Source organism: Sarcophilus harrisii, chromosome 2 (genome assembly GCF_902635505.1).
Source record: "Sarcophilus harrisii chromosome 2, mSarHar1.11, whole genome shotgun sequence".
NCBI lineage: Eukaryota > Metazoa > Chordata > Mammalia > Dasyuromorphia > Dasyuridae > Sarcophilus > Sarcophilus harrisii.
This window is the reverse complement of record NC_045427.1, coordinates 532,790,732-532,814,063: the sequence shown is the minus strand read 5'-3', so window position 1 is coordinate 532,814,063 and position 23,332 is coordinate 532,790,732. Positions and strand designations below refer to the sequence as shown.

The window sequence follows — 23,332 nt, the reverse complement described above, 5'->3', positions numbered from 1 at the left end:
AGTGGAGTATGGATTAAAGTGGAAAATAGCTTGAGGTAGATATACAACCAGAAGATGATTGCAATAATCCAGCACTGAATGATGAGAGCCTATCAGGATAGTGGCACTGTCTAAGGAGACATATTATAATGGTAAGAACAACAGGACTTGATCACTGATTGGATATAGGGAGTTGTAAGAGAGTGTAGCCTCAAATCTAATAACTAGGTTGCAAGTCTGGAGCACTTGAAAGATGGAGGTACACTGGACAGCAAAAGAGAATTTAGGAAAAGAGGAAGCTTTGGGGAAAAGTTTTGAACACTATGAATTTAAGATCTCTGTGGGACATCTAATTGGAGAATGTTGAAAAGGTGGGTGGAGAGGTGAGAGAGACCAGAAGAGAAGTTAGGGCTATAAAAGTAGCTCTGAGAATTAGCAGCATAGAGATGAAGATTGAAACCCTGGAAGCCTATGAAATTATCAAGTGCAATGTAGCATAAGGGAGAAGAGGGCCCTGGAGGGAGACTTGGAGGACCTCCACTCTTAGTAGGTCTGACCAAAATAGAGATTCAACAAAAGAGATCGAGAGAGAAAAGTAGGAGAGCAGTGACATGAAAATCAAGAAAGAATAGAATATCAAGAAGAAAGAAATAATTGGCAGTATCAAGGGCTGTATAGAGGTCAAGAAAGAGAAAGATTGAGAAAAAGAAAAAAGATTGAGATTTGGCTATTAGACCATTAGTGACTTAAGAGAGAGGCAGTGCTTTGATTGACTGATAAGGTCAGAAGCTAGACTGAGTAGTTAAGGAAGAGAGGAAAGGAAGGTTAATCACTTACTCTTCACCGCTTCAGCAGGTATAGGTACAAGAGCACTAAATCTGTATTCAAGAATCTGTGTTTGAATCTTGATTCTGCTACTTGCTACTTGGTCTTCCTGATTCTGAGATTCAGAACTAGAATCATTAAGTCTAGCCTTGGAGACAAACTCATTTAGGTAGATGGAATGGTTGTTTTTGGTGTGTTTTTGTGTCTCCGACAGAAGGCCAATTTTCCTGTGCCCCCAAACCCTTTCACTCTCTACTATTTAGTAGTTTTGTTCTGGATTGAAACCTGTTCCCTTTTTCACAGATGTTAGAAATAAATTTCAGAACTGGGGTTCTCCCCCCCCACCAGTAGTCTCCGAGGTGGGCCATTCCCGCAGAGGGCGCTGTTTGGCTATAGTGGTCCGGCATCGTCCGAAGCTGCTATTGGATGGAGACCCTGGCCAAGGAGACGGCTCCCTGCCAGTCCCTCACCGAACCCCACCCAATCTTCCGTTATGTCATGTTGCTTTGCCAGTTTCTGTCCCAGAGTCGGTAGGACTCCGGAGCTGCAGGATCGTCACCTCCGCTGCAAGGGGAGAAGTGGAGGGAGGGGTCAAGGCTTGGACAGGAGGGGGACAGTTTTCAACCCGAAATTCTACCGCCCCCCCAAAAAAAAAAAACGAAGCCACGATGCTACACTGGAGGCTGTTGGGGGGAGATGAGAAAGCTCAGCTTCAGGAACTCAACGCCCGCCTCTACGAGTATGTGTCCCGGGTGCGGCAGCTGGAGCAGGAAAACCAGCAGCTCCTGGACGAGCTGCATAACCGGAGAGGGGAGGAGGACTGGTGGGAAACATGGCAGGGTCGCTACCAGGCGGAGGTGAGCAGCTTGAGGCGACAGCTGGAGGAGCTTAGCTGGGACAAGTCCCTGGCCGAGGGGGAACGGGACAGCCTGTGGCGCGAGCTGCAGGAGCTGCGCAGGCTGAGCGGGGAAGTGCGTGCGGTCCGGGGCCAGCTGGACGCCGAGCTGGGCGCGCAGCGGCAGCAACTGAAGGAAGCCCTGGGCGCTCGGGCCGCCCTGGAAGCGCTGCTGGGCCGCCTGCAGGATGAGCACCAGCGCCTGCTGGAGGGGCACGCGCGGGACGTGCGGGAGCTGCGGGCGCAGGTGTCCACCTTCTCGATGCGATTCCGCGCGCGCCAGCCGCCCCGGGAACCCCAGCTCAATCTGCAGGAGGTGCACGACAGCTACGCCCTCCTGATGTCCGAGTCCTGGCAGGAAACTTTCCAGTTGTACCAGGACAAGGTGCGCGAGTTGGAGGAGAAGGTGAGGCTGGGGCAGGAGAGTCGGAAAGAGGCGGAGGAGGAGAAGCGGCTTTGCCAGCTAGAAGTGGAGTCCCTGCACCGAGAAGCCCAAGAATTGGACCAGCTGCGCCAGAGGCTGGAGGAAGAGCTCCTAAGGATGAAGGAAAAATACGACCTGGACATGGAAGAGAACCAGGTGTGTAATAAAAATTCACAGTGATGCGTGCTTCAAGGCGTACAAAGCGTCTTATCCACAAACACATTGTAAGGGAGGGCATGTAACTCCATTTTACAGACGAGTAACTAGAGGTGCAGAAAGGTTAAGTGATCCCACAACTAGGAAATATCAATCAGAAATGGATTTCAGAGCGCTTGAAACCCACCTTCTGCACTCTTTGCACTATATCACACTGCTTGATTTATGTTTTTTGGGAACGGTTTTGGGATAACATCTCTGCTTTTGAGGTTCTTCTCTCCATCTCCATCCCAGCCTTCCCCCACAATAGCCCAAGAGTCGGTAACTTTTCCGGCTGCCCTGGGGCGGGGTTAATGTGCCAATGGTTCAGTGGAATGAAGCTTTCCTTTACTCTCAGAGTACTTTGAGTATTGTGTCGAAGGAAAAGTATAATTATCTCCTTATCTGTTATCAAAGGGTATGCTTTTAGTGGCAAAACTGCCCATTCACTAGGGAACGTTCACACCAAGCAAGAATCCCAGAGAAGACCAAATTAGGGGCAAATACTGGGAAGTTGATCTGCCCTTGCACGCATGTCTGTGTTTGGAGGTGGAGAAAGAAGGAACGTATGAGAAACTGCACTGGGCAATGACCCCAGGCATTTCCGAAATATCCAGCAAGTGGGGGTTGGGCTCTCTCTACTGTGTCAGGGTCGGTTTTTGGAAGCCAAGAGTCTTTTCAGACCTTTGTAAGAAAAAACATTTGGTTCTTCATTTTGGCTATATATAATGAACAATTCTCTTCTTTGTTCTTGGAAGTGACAGGAATGGCAGGAATACGTGATAATCAGATAATCAGATATAATATTGGATAATGTTAGGAAGTTAAATCAGATTTTACTTCCTCCCCTTAGTTCTAAAGAATCATGGTAAATAATGGCTCAATGTGACATTTTACTTACTCTATCTCTTGCAGTGGATTATTATAAAGTTAATATTTAGAAAAAGCAAAAGCCATACTTTCTTAAAAGTAAATGACTCCTGGAGTTGTGTATTATGTAGTTTAGACTGTGCATTTGATTCCATCAGATTTTATTGGAAATAATCCTAATTGTGCAGTGGTTCTCTGAGGTGATAATTTAAAGATTATATAACTGCATACTTTACGAGATCAGTTTGCAGTGAACTGTGCTGTTTCAATTTTGTGGCCTTTTTAGGTAAGACAAAAATAAAATGTTTGAGATTTTGAGGAGTCAGGAGACCTAGGATCCTTTCCTGAACCATTCCTGAAACATCTTGATACTAGCTTCATCATTTTGGGCAAAGCAGCCAATTTCTTTGTCTTAGTATCTCTTTCTAGAATGGGGAGAACAATACTTTCTCCACTAATCAAAAAGAACTCTTATGAATAAATAATAAACATGAAGTGCTTCAAATGTCCTGTCAAATGTTCAAATGTCAATTTTTTTCAGTTATTATATTACTGAGATTAGCCTCCCTGAAAAACATTTTAGATTTTTTTAAAATAGTTTTGTAAGCCAAGTAATCCTTTGCTTAAATGACAGCAAACCTTATATAACATCTCGAGTCTGGTGTCAATCAAATTAACAGATATTTATTGAGCATCTTTCATGTACCCAATGATGTGATGTGATCTCTGGGGCATACAAAAGTTTAATAAAGGATACCTCCTTAGTTTGTAATCTAGTTGAGTATCCTATCCCCCAACTTTCAATATAATGAGTTAGACAACCATTAAGAATCAGATTATGATGCTGTTCTCTAAAACAAATCCCTTGTTGCCTAAGACCTTCTTAGTTAGTGAAAACACTTTTGTCATAAAGCTGATATGACAAAACCTTGATTAATAGGAATGCTGACCAGTTGGGTTTTCTACTTGTTATTGTTATCCAGAAAATCCTGTATGCATAAAATAGAAAATCTTTCCAAAATGTATTAATCCACTTAGTTGTGTTGAGTAAGTTGGTTGATTAAAGGTATTGAAGTATGTCTGGAAAATCTTCCTGATGGTTTTCTTGAATGGATCATGATACCTGCATTAGTGAATATGAACACAAATCTCATTTGTGTGCTGTTAGCATTTTTGTAATGCTTATCAACAGCAAAATGCTGAATCAATCAGTACTTTTAAAAGGGAGTTAATTCTTTTTGGATTACCACAACATGATCTCTATAGAATAGACCCAAGATTTTTCACCCTCCCTTTTTGTTTTTCTGGTCTGGTCTTTAAATTTCTGTGAAAAACAAGATGGGGGTGGTGTTTAGAGGATGAGAAAGCATGCAAAATCCCCACAGAGTGTCCTTTCTTTACTCTCATGAATTGGAATGATGTAATTTGACAAATTGAAGGGAAGTTTTTCAGTTAGGAAGGAATCTTAGAGATCTCTAAATCAAAGCTCTCATTTTAAAGATGAGGAAACTAAGATTCCTATCTTCATTCGTTTATGGCCTGCTTGACCTGTTAACTAATGAGCCTACCCTCATTTGGGGATAACACTTCAATGTTACAATAGAAAGAGAGAGGTATATAGAATAAATTTTGAAGAAAGATGCTATTTGAATTCAGAAAAAGGACTGACAGAAGTATGTATAAAATAATTATGTGTATATATATTTATACGCATCCCAACACCCCCTATTTATGTTTAATGATAGCCATCTCTAGGGCAAGGAGGGGCAGAAGAAAAGGGAAAAAAAGAAATATACATGATAATTTTGTAGTATATTTGAAAAAAATAGCAAGTTATGCATAGTAGATCTGCAGTTTCATGTGCAATCATCTTTTTATTATACTATGTTATGGAAATGCTTGTTTTAATCTATAAATTAAAAATACAATAAATTTTTAAAAAAGAAAGAGGTATAAAATCATAGGAACTGGACTTAAATCCCAGCTCTGCCCTTTATTAGTTGTATGGCTAGTCAAATCATTTAATCCCTTTGAGTAGGCCTCAGTTTCCTCATTGGTAAAATAAAGTGGTTTGATTAGATGAGAGATGTAATTGTTTTTGTCTCTTTTAAAGTGATTAAAATTAGATTCTCAGTTAAACAGTATGGTGTTATATGAATTAAGAGATACAAAAATTACTTATCTGATTATCATTATTGAGATTTAATTTTGAATTTGTGATAGTAAATTGTCATTCTGTTTTGAGGATCAATTTAGCAAGCTTCTTTTATTAGTAACTATAGCATCAGAAAAAGAAATCTAATTCTAATCTTTAACAAGTGTCTGATTTTGTACAAATTAAGTGATTAAAAGAGCAATTTTATGTCATTTAGAATTAAAACAATTATATTTTTAATTTTAAAGGGAAAGTATTGAATGCCAAATTATTTATTTCTGTTTATGAAATTTTACCCTTGTTATTCTTTTCTCTGAGTAGAAAGTCACTTTAAGATTCTTTAAGAAGCACAAAATCATAAAAAGCCTCAAATGAAACTATTGTACATTTGTATTAAAAACAACAATTTTGGAAAATTCAAGAGCTGTTTTCGGTTTTCAGAAATGTTAATTTATATAATTAAATCTTTTAAATTTAATTTTAACCACTTACTAAATATATTACCTAGACTTTGCAATGTGATAAGATTTGTAGTATAAATTTTTTTTTAGTTTTTATACCTGAGAAACAGCCTGTTTTTGTATTTTAAGAAACCAACAAAATATTAATTTAGATTTGGAGATTAGTTAACATTTTTAACCTTTCACAAATATTTTAAAATGTTTTTAGTACTTTCAAAAGTGGATTTTTTAATCTCTAAATTCTCATCTGGACTCTATCCTTTGGATTTTGATCAACTAATTAAATTCATTTCTTTAGTATACTAGAAAAAATAATTAAATATAAGCATAATATTGACAGAAAATTTCTTCATACTCAATAATATCTAACATTTAATCCAACTGAAATATACTTTATTTTAGATTTTTATTTCAGCCTTATTAATGTGCAAAACACATATTATACATATTAATTCAAATAAACACAAATTTGTGTGTAGGATGCACCTTTAATAAACTCTACTAGCTTTGTCTCACATAGTAACTATTTGTCAGGATGAGTTTTTAATTCAACAAAATATTTTCCTCAATGTGAAAGCCCTTCTTTTTGTTTAGAGAGTAATTGACTTCCTGGAAGATGAAAAGCAGAATTTGACCATGACCCTCACAGATCGACTTAAAGACTACCAGGAACTATTACAAGTGAAAACAGGCCTAAATCTTGAAGTTGCAACTTACCGGTAAGGAAATATAGTGTTATATTTTTTTTTCTTGGAAGATAGAAACATGAAATCCTCCTAAATGTTTTTCTACCTAAGAAAATATTATTGTTATTATCATTGCTACATTTTGAAAGGTACAAAACATCTCTGAATTTAAAGGCCATAGCTGCTGAGTCAAAATGAAACAATGCCAAATAAATTATTTAATGGATTCACTATCATTCCTATTGGAAAATTGGTTTGTGGTTTTTTTCTCCTTCATTAATACATCCCAGATTTCTAATCTTTATCTGCTTAAATGGACTAGGTACTCTGCTTTGTTAACAACTCTGAAGATTTGACTTAAACATATCTTTAGAACCATAAGGCAATTATTTTGGAATCCTAAATGGGTGTCTTAAATATAGAATATCAAAAAATGAATGGAAAATTGTGGAATCTTAGTTTTCTTTCTTTCTTGAGATGCAAATCATAAGGACACAGAGCATGGTTAGAAGGAAGAACTCTTTCCTATTTTGTGCATATGGATTAGGAGTCAGAGGGAAAAGGAAAAGGCAGAATATGTTAGCAAGTTGTTCCCAGAGCCTGGAAAACCTGGATTCAAATAATGTCTGTGGAAATACTGTCTTTGTGAACCTAGGGAAGGGCTTAATCTCTCAATGTCCTAGACAACTCTCTAAAACTGCTAATTGCAGCAAGCATTCAAATGTGAATTAGTGGGAATCTCTTTACCTGGGAGTTCCCTAGTTTCATGAAATCACAGGTCTAATTCTCTCTTTCTCTCTCTCTCTCTCTCTCTCTCTCTCTCTCTCTCTCTCTCTCTCTCTCTCTCTCTCTTTCTCTCTCTCTCTCTAACACACACACACACACACACACACACACACAATAATAGGCTTTTTTATTTGTTTGTTTTTTGCTGAGGCAATTGGGATTAAGTGACTTGCCCAGGGTCACACAGCTAAAAAGTGTTGAGTGTCTGTGACCAGATTTGAACTCATATCCTTCTGACGTCAAGGCTGGTGCTCTATCCACTGCACCACCTAGCAGCCCCACAATAATAATTTTTTATTTTTCAACATACATGCAAAGGTAGTTTCCAACTACCCTTCCAAATCTTTTGTTCCATATTTTCCCTGCTCATCCCACCCCAGACAACAAACAATCCATTATAGGGTAAACATGTGCAATTCCTTTAAACCTCTTTCTACATTTTTCATACTGAACAAGAAAAATCAGATCAAAAAGGGAAAAAAGAGAAAGAAATAACAAGCAAGCAAATAACAACAAAAAAAAGGTGAAAATATTATGTAGTGACCCACATTCAGTCCCCATAGTCCTTTTTCTGGGTGCAGGTGGTTCTCTCCATCATAAGTCTGTTGCATTTGACCTGAATCACCTCAGTTTGAAAAAAACCAAGTCCATCACAATTGATCATTGCATATAATCTTGTTGCTGAGTACAATGTTGTCTTGGTTTTACTCATTTCTCTTAGCATCAATTCATGCAAGTCTCTCTAGGTCTTTCTGAAATTAGCCTGCTCATCATTTCTTATAGAGCAGTAATATTCCATAATATTCATATACCATAACTTATTCAGCTATTCTCCAACTGATGGACATCCATTCAGTTTCCATTTCCTTGCAATTACAGAAAGGGCTGCTACAAACATTTTTGCACATATGGGTCCTTTCCCCTTTTTTATCATCTCTTTCGGATACAGACCCACTAGTGCTGGATAAAAGGGTATGCACAGTTTGTTAGCCCTTTGGGCATAGTTCCAAATTACTTTCGAGAATGGTTGAATCAGTTCACAACTCCACCAACAATGAATCAGTGTCCCAGTTTTCCCACATCCTTCAACATTTACCATGATCTTTTCCTATCAATTTACCCAATCTGAAAGGTGTGAAGTTCTAGTCTCTACACCCCCCCCCCATTAGGAGTCAAAAGAGATTTGGCTTCTAAATGTAGAACAGCAACAGTAATGATGAATTTGAGAAGTCAGGATGGGACTGCAGACATATGCCCACCATATATGTTTCACACATGTTGCACTAATGTATAATGAGCTTGTACAATGTAGATATAATTCTTTTCTGGATGTTTGGAGATCATAGGTAGAGCTAGTGTTGAGAGATTTTGATAGAGCTTTTAGGCCTCATAGAGGAAAAATCAGAGAATCCTGGGTTCCTTTAACATTAGAAAGTCAATAGTCATAAGCTTCCATTTGATTGATGGGACAGAAGTTACCCCCTACTATAAAAAAGTATAGTTATCCTCTAACCTCCTCTGGCTCATTTACCTGACCCAGATGAAACATAAAGATGTCAATATCTGGCACTTCTCAATGATAGTCCTAATTGTTCTTGTAAGCAACACAAACTTGAAAGGAGTCTTACAGAACAGGTCTTATTTACATGGTAAAGGACATAGGAATCCCACACAGTCAGGAGAAATTTTTTTTTACCCTGTCTGTGGATGAAAAAGGGATACACTTAATTCTAAAGTATAGTCCCTCTAATTTAGTATGGCCTTCAATAAGGGGGAGAGGTTGCATTGTTCATTTGTTCACTTCTCAGAGCCAAAGTTTTTTCTGATATTATATTGTGTCTTTGGAGCCAAAATGTTATTAGTCTACTTAATTTTTAAAATAACTGAATCTGTTAAACACACTCTATAAACACCGGATTCTTCAAATGCTGCCTTCTATTGTCCTCAATTAAGTCTCTTATTTCTCATTGCTACCTTAATTAAGGTGAATCTGCCCTATTTATTTCTTTTCCCCCAATGTTTTAGTAATAAATGTGTCCTACCATCAGTACCTTCCATGTAATCTTAGAGAGCTTTGAAAGGGAGTAAGCCAGCTCCCTTTCACTTTTTGTTTCCAGTAATCTTCTCCCAGGGCAGCTGTTCTGGGTCATGTAAATTATTCTCAGGACTGCTTTGAGTAAGTACTAGAAAAGGACAGGGTACAAACAGCCCTGCTGTTGAGAACTGGTAAAGAGTCATCCCCACACACACACATCCATATGATAAAGCCACAGGTACAGAGGCATAAAGTGACTAGTTCAGGGTCATATCACTATTTACTGATAGAGGCATCAATGGAATCAAAGCCTATGGAGTACAAATTCTGTTCATTATTTCTTTCCACACTATTTTATTAATCTTATTTATTATTTTGATTATTGAAGTCTGTTTGGTTGCTAATATATTTATAAAAGGCAAGGTTAATTTAAAAAATTTTATTTAGTTGAGTTGAAAGTTTATAATTTTGGTCTCTCCCATTTCCTTCTTTGAGAAAGACTTCTAAGTTAAGCTTTAATCAATTCTTTCCTTTTAGTGAATGGAGATGCTAAGTTGTAATTTTGGTCATCTTTATGAGCCCTTATATAGATTAATCAGGATGGGGAATTGTTCCTTGAGTTATAGTAGTCCACATATAAGCCATGGGGTTTTCAAAAAAAGGAAATTGTTCAAGATGACCCAGAGTAGAGATGTTGCCTATAGCTTTAACACGTCTACCACTTCATAGCTTTACTGTGATTGACTTCTAAAGTGAAATGCTACTAGTGCATAACTCTTTTAATAGAGACTGTAATGTCAGATATCCATTAGAGGATTTTTTCATTCTCTTTACCTGCAGCTTCTATTCAGGAGATCTGGCAAGATGTAGATGTATAGTACCATGCTACTCTCTACCCAGTATACTGAGACTGAATTCCCACTTGCCAATATGCAGTTTACAACATTACAGAACAAAGTTTTATTAAATAAAACTAAAATCCTTAGTGAAACTTAGTCCCAAAGTTATGTGTAAATGTTCTAAATCATTTACAGTCCTAAAGCATGTGGTTCTGCCTTTAAATTGTCTCTTGGTTTATTCTTTGCTGCTGATTTAGAATGGGGGCTTTGGATATTTCTCTTTCTAATTTTCTGACTTTGCTTATAGTATTTCTAGGTCCTTAACATGGTTACTTGTCTGTCCTATTAGTTGATTAAGCCAGGAAAATGACAGTTTTGAGTATTCTCCCATCTTTCTAGGTCCTTTCCCTGTATGAAGTGAACACAAAGCCCTCCAAAGTCCTCTTCCTGTTCCCTACTTGTTTCTGCTATCCCTTTTGGTTCTTTTCTCCCTCTCTCTTTCTCTTCTCCAGTCTCTCCTAATTAGCAGACCCATCCATTGTCATGCACATTTTAGGGCAAATCTATTTCATGATATTTATACTCAAAGAGAGAATGGGGAAAATGTCCAGCACTCCCTACAAGGCTTTAAAATAACTTGTGCCTCTTTTGCATCCGGCAGCCCTGGTAGTGTAGAGGTGAGATGAAAGTATGAGAGAAAACAAGAAGTGTAAAACTGTTTTTTCCTTTATTTTAAAGCATTGTATTTTTGAAAACTCCTTGGAGTTGAATAGTTAGAACAGAATTGCTCATTTTAAAGTAAGATAACGAATTAATTGGTAAAACTTCAAAAGATCAGAATACATTTTCACTTTCATTATTTGATGAAGATTTGATATGTGGCATAGGGTTCATTGGGCAAAGCAGGTTATTTTACTGATGTATTTCACTACAAATGTCAATGCATACTATATATTTCCTAGGTCTTTGGGCTATTTATTTCCTTCTATTGAGACTATTGAGACTACACAGACAATATTTACAAGAGCTCTAGAGTCTGGAGGCCATCAGCTATGCTATTTTTGAAGTAATTTATCATTAGCCACTGTTGAGAAAATAACAAGCAGCTGACACAGGGAGCAGTTTGTTTCTTTTAGTATTGATGATCTTTCATAACTCAATTTTCGTTCTAACTGCTTTCTCATAAATAAATTAGGAAGCCATCAGCATTTTTAGGGAAATGAATGATTGATATAATTGGCTGTACATTCATTTTTTTTCTGTGGTTTTCAAAAGGGAGATTTAATTTCCATACCTAAGAGCCTGGTGCAAACATAAGCCTACTTATCTATATGCCATCACCCTCCTCAGGAGTATTGGCCCATACTAAGTGTTCCGTAGTTACAGCTTAAGATAGAGAACACTGATATAGAACCAGGTAATAACTTGTAGTCAAATGAACATAAATTAAATAGTAATGGGTTGCTATTATACATAAGTAAAGGACTAAAGGCATTTTAAATGATTTATGTGTTGATGATAAGTCCCTATTTTCACTTGTGATTACCTGATTTTAGCATATCTTCCCCCATCCCTCCATTTTATACTGCTTTCTGGAATTCAGAATGGTGAAGGAGAAAATAACATCAGCCTAGGAAGTGGATACTGTCCTGATCTGTCATTAAATTGCCCCAGGATCTTGGACAAATCACTCCTCTCTCTCTCTCTTTCTCTCTCTCTCTCTCTCTCTCTCTCTCTCTCTCTCTCTCTCTCTCTCTCGTTTTTTTTTTTTTTTTTTTTAAGAATTTAGACTTCAGAATCTCAGAAGAATCTTCTAGCTCTAAATCTTATGATTCAGGATTACAAACAACATTCTTTCCTGGGAGTCTATGAAAACTCCATAAGAATAGATGGATATTTAGATTTGTACAAAGTCCATTTAGTGTAATTCTAACTGAGGTTTTTAGGTTTTTTTCTCATTCTTCAAGATGGCACTTGTTCTTCAGAAATCTTGATTCATAATCCCTCTAAAATGTGTTTAAAATGTGACATTTCTGGATTGTTTTTTTTTTTTTCAGCTCTGCTTCACAAAGAACAAGGCTGATATAAGCAAGATTCTCATAGAAGCATCAGCTTGGTGAATTCTAACAGTCTTGCTATTCCCATAGGCCCAGCTTTTTAATATTCTTGACATTTACTGATAATGAGACTACAACCTTTTTTTCTTTCATGATTTTATTTTAATTTGCCCATTGTGGCAAGTTTATCTAAAATGCTTACTTGAAAGTTCCTATCTTGCTAAAAATTTCTGTGACAATATCTATAAGTGTCTTTCACTAATACAGTACATTTCAGACCTTGTCATAAATCTAAATTCTGGATCTTGTAGCAAAACTTGGCAAAGAGGTGACCCCTCAGTCCACTACTGCCAGTTTTCTTATTATTTTTCTGGGGGGCAATTTGAGGAAAGAAGAGATAAAAGATATAAAATCATTCAGTTGTCGATCTCCAGTCATTTTTAAGGTTAGGAGTAGCCAGATTTTTCTGCATATAATTCCTGAGGGAGGTTTTGTTGTTGTTAATTAAAAGGATAATTATGTTCTAATTTCAAACTCACATCTTTTATCTACATTAAACAATTGAGAAAATGATTCAGAATCATATGACTCAGAGTATGGATGTATCTTTTTATTTGGGGATTATACATAAAGACACATACCATACAATTTAATTTATCTAGGAGTCAGCCTTATAGCAACTTGGAGTTGGAGGACTTAAGTTCAATTCCCATTTCTTCTCCTTATCATTTGGGTGATCTTAGACAAATCCATTATTCTCTTTTAGTTTCTCTATCTGTAAAATAAGATGGATTAGGCTAGATGATTTTCTTTTCTTTTTTCTTTACCCTGCTTGCTTATCTCCCTCTCCTCTCCCCCTCCCCACCATTGTCCCCCACTTAATAATACTTAACTTTTTCCAACTACCTATAAAGATAATTTTCAACATTCACTTTTATAAGATTTTGAGTTCCAATTTTTCCCCTTTTCCCCTTTCCACCCCTCCCCAAAATAGCAAACAATCTGATATAGGTTATACATGTACAGTCATATTAAACATACTTCCACATTTGTCATGTTGTGAAAGAAGAATCAGAACAAAGGAGAAAAACCGTGAAAAGAAAAAAAAAAAACAAAAAAAAGTGAAAATCATATACTTTGATCTTCATTCAGACTCCAAAGTTCCCTCTCTGGATGGATAGCATTTTCCATCATGAGTCTTTTGGAATTGCCTTGGATTATTATTTTGCTGAGAAGAATAAAGTCTATCAAAGCTGATCATTAAATAGCATTGCTTTTACTGTGTACAGTGTGCTCTTGACTCTAATAACTTCACTCAGCATCAGTTCATGTAAGTCTTTCCAAGTTTTTCTGAAATTAGACTGCTCATCAATTTTTATTAGTCTAGATGATTTCTAAAGTCCATTCCAGTTCTTCAATTCAGTGGAATTGGCCCTCTTTTTATGTATATCCTATCAAACATTTTAATTAGAAGAGTTTTAAAAACACTCCCTAATATATTTGGGAATATTAGTGTGTTTTTTTCTGAATTGTCCCTTTCTTCTGAGATGTATTTTTTAACTTTTATCTACTCTCATTTCCTTTGGAGTTTATTAGTGAAATATTTATCATTTGGTTTAGTAGACTCTGACAAATACCAATTATCCTATACCAAAATTGTATTAGAACAGAATTGCTCATTTTAAACTTTTTAACACTTTCCTAATAAGTAATCTAAATCTACTCTTCCTCAACTTCCTAAATATAACTGCATTTAATCCTCTTCCCTCTAGGTACTATCTCCTCCCAAGATATCTTGGGATTTGTAGGCTACATTTTTTTCTTAACAACCATGTCTTAAACCCAAATCACTCTGGTTCTCATTGACTAACTAACAACAGGTTCCAATCCAAGGTTCAGTTGTTTGGAATGGTTCAGAGTAATAGCAATTGTTTTTATTTTGGTCAGAAACTGTGAGAATCCACCCCTCCCATGTTGATTTCTCTTTCTCTCTGTCTCTCTCTTTTTTTTTTTTTTTTTGTCCTGGTAAGAGAGGCTATTCTTTGCCTTTTTTCTTGCCTATCCCTAATCAATGAATGGGTGCTGTCTCAATGAAACAGATCTGAGAAAGATCTTAATTTAACAATGCCAAGGTCTTCTGCTGCCTCCAGGACCATTTCCCATCATCCTGATGATCTATATCTTTCCACTGACCCAGCTGGCTCCAGAGGAGAGAGCGAGCTGGTGATTTAGCATAGTCTTGCTTTGCTTCAAATGAATTCACTTGAGACTCATGATGATCTTAATGTCATGATTTTCTTTGAGAAGGAAGGATAAACCACAACCACAATCATTTGAATAAAGTGATAGTCTGGAGTTTTGTTTTTGTTTTTATTTTTGCCAATAAAACGTTACTTGGTTGAATGTATAGAATGACTCAGAAACATTTCCCCTTCTCTTCTTTGAATATAAGAACATAAGAGTATAAAATATGTTTTTTAACTTTGTATAACATTTCATTACTCTACTCAGCTGAATGGATTAGCAAGTGATACAAGATGGCAAATTGGGCAGACGATACTAAATGTTAAACAGATTATAAAGTGGCTCGTTTTATACCAAAGAGAAGGGAATTTTAGAAATCATCTCAGTCAATTTTATTTTACAGATTAGGAAATTAAGATTTAAAGGAAGTTATATGATTTATTCAAGATTACCCAGTTAGTTAAGGACAGAAAAAGAGTATCCAAGTAAACCTTTAGGATAAATCCAATGGAGATGTGGCTAAGAAATAAAGACTGCTAATATTTATGTGGAAAAGTTGAAAAGCCAGAGGCATTAGCACCCACAGGTGAAAACTCACTCATTTCCATTTAAGTATACATATATTTAAATTATCAGAGGGATCCTACTTAGGTTCAGTCTTAGAGAGATGCTGAAGAATTATGGTTTTAAAATTAGAAGGAACTTCAATCTCTAGTTCAACATTCTCATTTTTCAGGTGCGGAAACAGAGACCAAGAGAGACTGAATGATTTATCAAAGACTACACAACAAGTAGCAGAGTCAAAACTAGAACTTTATTTTCTTTCTTGACTCCCAGGCCAATACTTTACCACTCACCTAACCAACAATAATAGCCATTTAAAATGAATACTGTATCAAAGGAAGGAATGGAAGAAATGTAGGACATGACATTAGGAGACTATGTACATTTTACAGATACATTTAGCTAAATAAAAAACATATTATTGGTCTATTAATAACTACTTTATGCAGTAAGTTAAGTAAAAAAAAAACCCTAAACATTTAGTTCCAATTATGTATATGATACTGAAGTAAGTACTATATGTATGCTATATTACAGTAGTATACTATGTATACTGTGGTACATACAGATAAGTTTTAAATAGAGTCTCTGCATTAAAGAAATATATAGTATGATTGAAAAAATAAGAAAGTAGCAATTCAAAATTTAAATAGCAATTAAAAACAGTCATTGATATTTATGTAGCCTTTTACAGTTTGAAAGTACTTTACATAAATTCTCTTATTTGATCCAAACATCAGCCTTATGAGAGAGAGATAATATAAATATTATTCTTTGCATTCTATATATGAATCGGCTAAAGTTCAGCACAATGAAGGAATTTTCCCTGAGTCAGTGGATAATAGATGACTTATCACAAAGACAGTACATAATTAATTGCCAGACTAATGGTACAGATAGTTGTTGCAGGAATTATTTTTATGTAGTTCAGAAATTATTTTATAGAGGCATTGGGATTTGACTTAGTTATCTCTAAAAAAGGATTTAAACAGGTAGAAAGGAGGAGAAAGGGCTTAAGAAAAATGGTATGAGAAAAATGGGGAGTTGGAAGTATAAGGCACACTTGAGAAAAGAGAGAATAAATTAGGATGACTTTAGAAGAGGTTTTAAGGAAATGGAAATAAGTCTGAAAAGGTAGATTAAGTAAGGATAGAGGGTAAAGACCTTTGAATTCCAGATTGAGTGCTTTGTTTATGCTATTATCAATAAGAAATTATTGATGGTTTTGCTTTTTGTTTTAGTGGGGGTAGGAGAGCTTTGAACCAAGGAGATTAGTTGATAAGAATGTAAAGGCCTAAGAACAAATAAGGAAAAAGAATGCATTTATAAAATCAAAACTGGAGAAAAAAACTACACATTTTGTAATAATCTAGCAATAATTTTCTGTAATAATTGTAAGTGTAATAATGTTCACATTGCAAATTCACATCATATAGAAAAATAACTACTCTCTCTTGTAATGTGAGACCACAGTATAGTTAGTAGAGCACCTATCACAGTAAATGTCCTATATTTAGCAGACCAATAGTATCAAGCTGGGATTACTTAAACCTTACTTAAGGATTCTTGTGGGCTGTACATTGACTTAGATCATCACAGATTAATATTATCTATTTTCTATTGTATTTTTGATAATTTTGTTAAATATTTCCTAATTATTTGAGAATGGCATGGTAGTCATATAGCATGTTTGACATCTCTATGGTAGACCAGTTCAGAAAACTTTATAACTGTGGATGATGCTTCAGTGTTCCTGAGAAAGAAATGCAGTAACATCCTGGTTCAGTGATCAAATGGGGTCCTGGGTCACCTGGGAGCTTGACTAAGTTGAGAGGTCACAATATGGTGCAGTGGAAAGGCTTAGAGCCACAGACACTCAGTTTGGATACCAACTCTGCTATTTACTAACTAGATGGTTTCAGGCAATTCATTTAATGTCTCTGAGCTATGATTTCTTTAATTGTAAAATGAAAAAATTTTGACTAAATAATCTCTAAGGTCTCTTAGTGCTAAATCTTTGATCCTAAATCAAAGAGACTGATGCAGTCTCAAAAGATTTGAAGATTGAACACAAAAAATCTTCAGGATTCACCTTGAAAGATATTCATATGCTATTTACAACCACTGAGGGTCATAAAATAAGGTTCTTAAAATTGTGTCTAATACAGGAAAATCTATATCATCTTTGGTTTGCAGATTAGGTTACAAACCATTTATTGATTTTTTTTTTTTAGTTTCCTGAAAACTTCTAAAGCTTTCTGCTTTCTGCTCCTGCTTTTAACCTATGGAAAACAGTTTTGATCAGAGGGGGGAAATTGATTTAATGTCTGGTTTAGATTTTTTTTTATTTTTTTAAATTTTCTAAATAAAAGATCTGTAAGAGACAACTTGATATTTATTTACATTTTTAATCATCTCTTTTGAGTTACCCCATTGTTTTTCAGTACTACCCCCAATATCTTAGAATTATAATTTAAACTTTTAATTTTTATCAACTTTTACTTTTCACCTGGGTAAAATCTTAAGAAAGATATTATTTTCCATTTTGGGTTTTATTATGTTTAGATAAAGCCACAAAAGGCATTTTTAATTTAATATTTAAAAGAGATCTTTTTCAAAATATATTAAATCTTAGAGTAATGGTATCTGCTAGATAGAAAATTGGCAAAGTGTTATATTTTTAAATATATGTAATTGAAAAATAGACAAACGTAACTCTAATCTTCTAAAAATAGAGTTTCAGATGTAGGTCTCTACATTCTTGTTCTGGCAATTTTACTGCATAAATAGCTTAACTAACCTTTGGTTTATTAGAACAATTACTTAGAAACACCCATTCATCAACTATCCCAGTTAATTAGTGTATTATTGGAATTCTCTCCCTCTCTGTCTCTCTCCTTTTCTCTCTCCCTCTCCCTCTCCTACCTCTCTCCTCTTCTCTTTCACTCCCCCCCTCCATACAACCATCTATGCACATGTGTATCTGTATCTTCATATTTATACTTTTTCTGTGAAGAAAATAATTTGAAACTTTTCTCTTCCATAATATTTGCTTTTTAAAGGCTTTAATATTTACCATATTAGATTTTGGAAGTTATTTAATACAAATTTCTAGAGAAAACAGACAAGAAGATAGAATATCATTATCTAAACAAGTACTTAGAACTAGCAATCAAAATAGAGTTTTTATTTATTCTTTACTTCAGATTATCTGTGATCTCGTCAATGTGGATATTCCCATTGTAAGTGCAGATCACAGGCTATTCATGCTTTCTGTATAATTCTTATGTTGTGCAGTTCTACTCTGTGTTCTACACATTCTGCACAGAGGATGCATTCAAGTGATAGCTTTTTCTTAGTTTTTTTTTTTTTTTTTTTTTTTTTTGTGGCTACAAGTTAATCATTCTTGCTGTCCTTTACTTTAAATGCAAAACAAGCTTCCCACCTTTCCTGGTAAAATAATTTTTTTATGATACCTCTAATACCACTTCTTATTTATAGCTCATCATTAGAAACATGAACCAGCCTACTTGTACCTACACATCTCTCCATCATCTACTGAGTAAACTACAACTTGTATACATTGGGTATTATAAAATTTGAAAACATATAGAGTTCCTGGGAGAATGCTTTTTTGATTTTCAGAAATATTGGTCTGTGAGCCAGTGAATGACTTGGGTAAAAAATAGGAAAAAAATGATGCAATATGTAATCTAGACTATTCTTCTCCCAATCAGTCCTTGGCCCAAATCATTCTCCATCTGCAATGCCTGTCCCAGCTATAAATACTGCTTTACTAACTCACTGAATGTGCTATCCTATTGTGAATTGAAATATGGTAACTAAGCATATTTCACCCAATTAGTTTTTTCCACATGGATTATTGGTTTAAATAATTTTGAACAACCATAGATTTTATTGATGAGGTTCTATAATGTTCTAGATCTTAGTGAAATTATAGCCTGAAATCAATTCTAAAAAAATTCTAAATAAATCTAAAAAAATAGAAGGTGCTCATTGTGATTAGATAACCCCTCTTTTATTTGGACTTTGCTTAAAACATCTTCTGTTTTGTTCTTTGGTGATTGTCTCTGCATTTTATTTCAGCTGTTAACAATAAGGAGAAATATATTCCTATTTTATGTTTCACAAGTTCATAATCAGAGATTAGTTGAAAAGAAATGCTTGTGGGTTGCATTTATCAAGGAATCTTGTATAATCAGAAAAAAACAAAGCAAAACAATGGCTTCTAGTCCTGTGTTGCCCCCTAATATTTCTTCACTGATGATGGCAATGTTAAGAAATGAGGCTAAGGGTTCTAAGAATCAAATACTTTTTGAGCCCTTGAAATCCTTTTTTTTTTAATTGTTTTTATTTTTTTTTAATTTTTAAAAATCCTTTTGAATTAGATTTTTAGAGCTTTAAAAAATCTTTAGTGCTTGCTCAGTGACATAACTAAAATCCCATTCTGATGCCTTATTGTGTTATGAAGTGATTCTGTACTCTTGAAGGTTATGCCAGTGAAGAATAAGCTCTGTTAAGTTGTATTGAATTAAGGACAATTCTTAGACAACCATATATCTATCATCTAAGGACAAGGCTAGCTATGTTTGGAAAGTCCAATTGCTATCTTTTACATAGAAGGATGAATTTTTTCAACTGCAGCAGGTTTTGAAGATCCTTTATAAGTCCTAAAATTTGTGGTTAGTGTCCTTCAGTGGACTGTAGCAGTTATACTGATGAAATCACACAGGATATTGAAATATTGAAGAAACTGGAGGTATAGAACTGGGAGCAGAATGTGGTTAGACAGGAGAACAGAAGAATTAGAACAAACATGATAGCTGTGTTCAAATATTTGATGTTTTGTCAGGCACAAGATATGGTTTTTATGGACTCAGAAAGCAGGACTATGAGTAATGAATGGGTGGGAGTTTGAAAGAGACAAAATCAGGTTTGAGGGAAGCAAAAATTTCATAACAATTTTGGATCTAGTAAAAGAAAAATATAATACACGGCCTTGGAAGTGTAGTATGTTTCTACCCCCTGGATATCTTCAAACAAGAACTGGATAACTGACCACTTACTTGTCAGTTAAGTTGTAGAGCAGAATATCGTTTATTTTTGGTTGTGGAAAAGGTTGTATAGTCTTGTACAGTTTAGCAATGATGACTATCACTTATACAATGCTTTAAAGCATGCAAAGTTCTTTATGTATATTTGCTTTAAACCTCACAACAACCCTGTAAGGTGAGTACTATAGATATTATTTTTCTTGTTTTATACATCAGGAAACTGAGAATCAGAGAAGGTGATTGATTTGTCTATAGTATCATGAGAAGAATTTGAATCCAGGTCTTCTTCATTACACATTTAGTTCTCTATCCTACATTTAGACTAGCTGGCTTCTTAGGGGCCTTCCAATTCTGAGATTTTCTTATTTTGATTCTCCCATTTATTCTAAGGTCTTGGGAATCAGGAAACAAGAATTTTTATCCTAGCTCTGCCATTTTTACTGGCTGATATTGGACAAGACACTTAATTGCTTTGGGATGCCTCAACAATGAAATGAGGGGACAAGAAGGATCTGATTTTGAGAGTCTATTCCATTTAGTGACTCTCTGATACTATTACTATCTAATTTATATTTCTACAGTGTTTCATGCTTTTAGCTATAAAAATTCAACATAGATCACATGACTGGCAGATTCCACTTTAGGAAAGCTTATTTTATTGCTCTGTTCTAATTCTTTCTGTGACCATGAGATTCAAAGTTGGGAGAGGGAGTTATTTTCCTATTAATTTTCTGTGGTAATATATATTCAGAGAGCAACAACTTATATAGGTGGCATAGTGGATAAAGCACTGAGCCTGAAGTCAGGAAGACTTGAATTCAGTTCCAGTATCTGATATTTACTAGTTGTGTGAGTTTAAGCAAGTCAATAAACCTCTGTTTGCCTCAGTTTCTTCATATGTAAGATGAAGATAATAATAGCACCTATTTCTCAGTATTACTGTGGGGAATGAATGAGATTATAATTGTATCTGGCATATAGTAAGCATGATATTAATGTCAGTTGTTATTTATTAGTGAGCTATGGATCTGTCAAACTATTAAAACTTGGAGCTTGGCTGGGGGCCTTATTGCTGATCAATTTCTGATTTATGTAAGAATTCATAGCCCTTATTAATAAATCAAGAGAATTTATTTTCCTGCAAATTTTTATTTTCTTGCTAAAGAGGCTATAAACCCTTGGTGTTTCATGAGATGGCTATTGCTAATTGGAGATTCTGTGAATTGCCATTGCTAACAATCCCCATTGCCTAATTGTTGGCTATTGTGAGGGCTGACAGAATGCTCAAAAATGATGATGTTTCAGTAGTTCTAATAAAGGCCTCATTTCGAAAATATATGGAGAATTGACTCAGATTTATAAGAATTAAAGCCATTCTCCAGTTGATAAATGTTCAAAGGATATGAGTAATTTTCAGATGAAGAAATTAAAATTATTTATAATCACATGAAAAAATGCTCTAAATCACTATTGATTGGAGAAATGCAAATTGACAGCTCTGAGGTACCACTACATATCTCTCAGATTGGCTAAGATGACAGGAAAAGATAATGATGAATGTTGGATGGAATGTGGGAAAATTGGGATACTAATTCATTATTAGTAAAGTTGTGAACTGATTCAACCATTCTGGAGAGAAATTTGGAACTATTCCCAAAGGGCTATCAAACTGTGCATATCCTTTGGTCCATCAATGTCTCTACTGGACCTGTATCCCAAAGAGATCATTAAAAAAAGGAAAAGGACCTTTTTTTTTAAACGGGGATTAAATGGAATAAGGGGTAAAGTACTTTGCAAACCTTAAAATGCTAGAAAGATGCTAAGTATTATTGGTGTAAAAACAACAGTAACCAAAATTTGTTAAGAGCCTACTATGTTCAGGTCATTGAGGAAACAGGTCTCATCTAGAAAATAAGTATCATATGCAGTTACTATGTGACAAGGGCAACTGAAGGATTTACACAGTGTCATAGGAATTATGAGGAAGACAAGGTCAAAGTCACTTTTACTAGAAGGAATCAGGGAAAGCTTTCTAGAGGAGGTGGCAGATAAGCTGACCCTTGAATAAAAAGGATTTCTTCAGGCAGAAATGTAGAAGGAGTAGATTCTAGAAATAGCTTTTAGATTGGCAGCTCTAGCTACTTGGCTTGACAGTGCAGGTTATTTAATTCCTGCCTTACTTTGCACTGAATGGTAGCATCTCCTGGGAATTATACTTTGGGAGTTGCTATCTATACTCTGCTCCAAAATAAATTATTCTCCTTACTGTGCTGACATTAGGGAAGTTTTGTGTTCTAGGTCATACTATAGACTACCCAAGATTGTGGTCTCAAAGAGCACTGAAGAAATATGAAAGAAATAACTTTTTTTGTTAAAAGGAACAGCAACATAAACCTTCTAGGGCATGTATCAGAACTAGGAAATCTTAGAATTGGAAGCAACCTGCAAGGTCCTCTAACCCAACTCATACTTGATGCTGGAGTCATTCATGGAGGATAGAGTAACTTGAAATTTATGACCTTCTACTTAAAACATTAACTGAGAATTAGAGAGGACATATTGACATCCATTTGGGGGATATAACTTATTTTTGCTAAGATTATTTTTTAAGTTCATAGGTTTTAAAAAGGACTTTTAAAAGTAGAACATTTTGTGTAATTGCCCTAGATCAATTAAAATCTATCAATATCTAATTAAAGTTTTTAAAAGATCTTTTGTACCCACTATTTTTTCATATTTTCAACTTTCTAAATGGTTTACAGTTATCTTCTGGAATGACAGACAAATATTTATTTGTGGATATGGAATGTATTTTCTAAAAAGAATCTCCTCTTCTACATATTGCCCATGATTAGCCTTTCATATTTTCTTTTTCCCAGATTAGGAATTGTCCAGAAAGCTAATATTTACAGTGTATAATCAGAATTTCTGTAAGTTTTCTACACCAACCTTTGAATAGTTCAAAAGATCAAAATTAAAAAACAAAAGGTACTCCTTACTCTTACTGTGGTATATTCCTAACCCTTCCTGACAAGTTGAGAGAGTGAGTGTGAAATAGAACTTGGCTACCATCACTAGGTCTCTGCGTCAGGCCTCTGTGTACTATTTAGAGTAACACTCGTTTTGCTGATATATTATAAAAGAGCATATCTTTTCTGATGAAAATCTTTAACTTGAAAGGATGTCTTATGATGCTGATGTGGCTATTTTCACAGTGAGTAAAATTATGTCCATCTAGAAAC

General features: G+C 35.2%; 1 protein-coding gene across 1 annotated transcript in view; it reads left to right on the top strand.

Annotated features, from left to right (window-relative positions):
• Positions 1-1,304: 1,304 nt before the first annotated feature.
• Positions 1,305-23,332, top strand: part of SYNM (synemin) — a 48,345-nt gene continuing 26,317 nt past the window's right edge. Inside the window, exons 1-2 of the mRNA XM_003755574.4 lie at positions 1,305-2,279; positions 6,399-6,523. Of these exons, the coding sequence (XP_003755622.1) occupies positions 1,473-2,279; positions 6,399-6,523 (932 nt within the window). The 5' untranslated portion in view covers positions 1,305-1,472. The remainder of the gene's footprint in view (positions 2,280-6,398; positions 6,524-23,332) is intronic.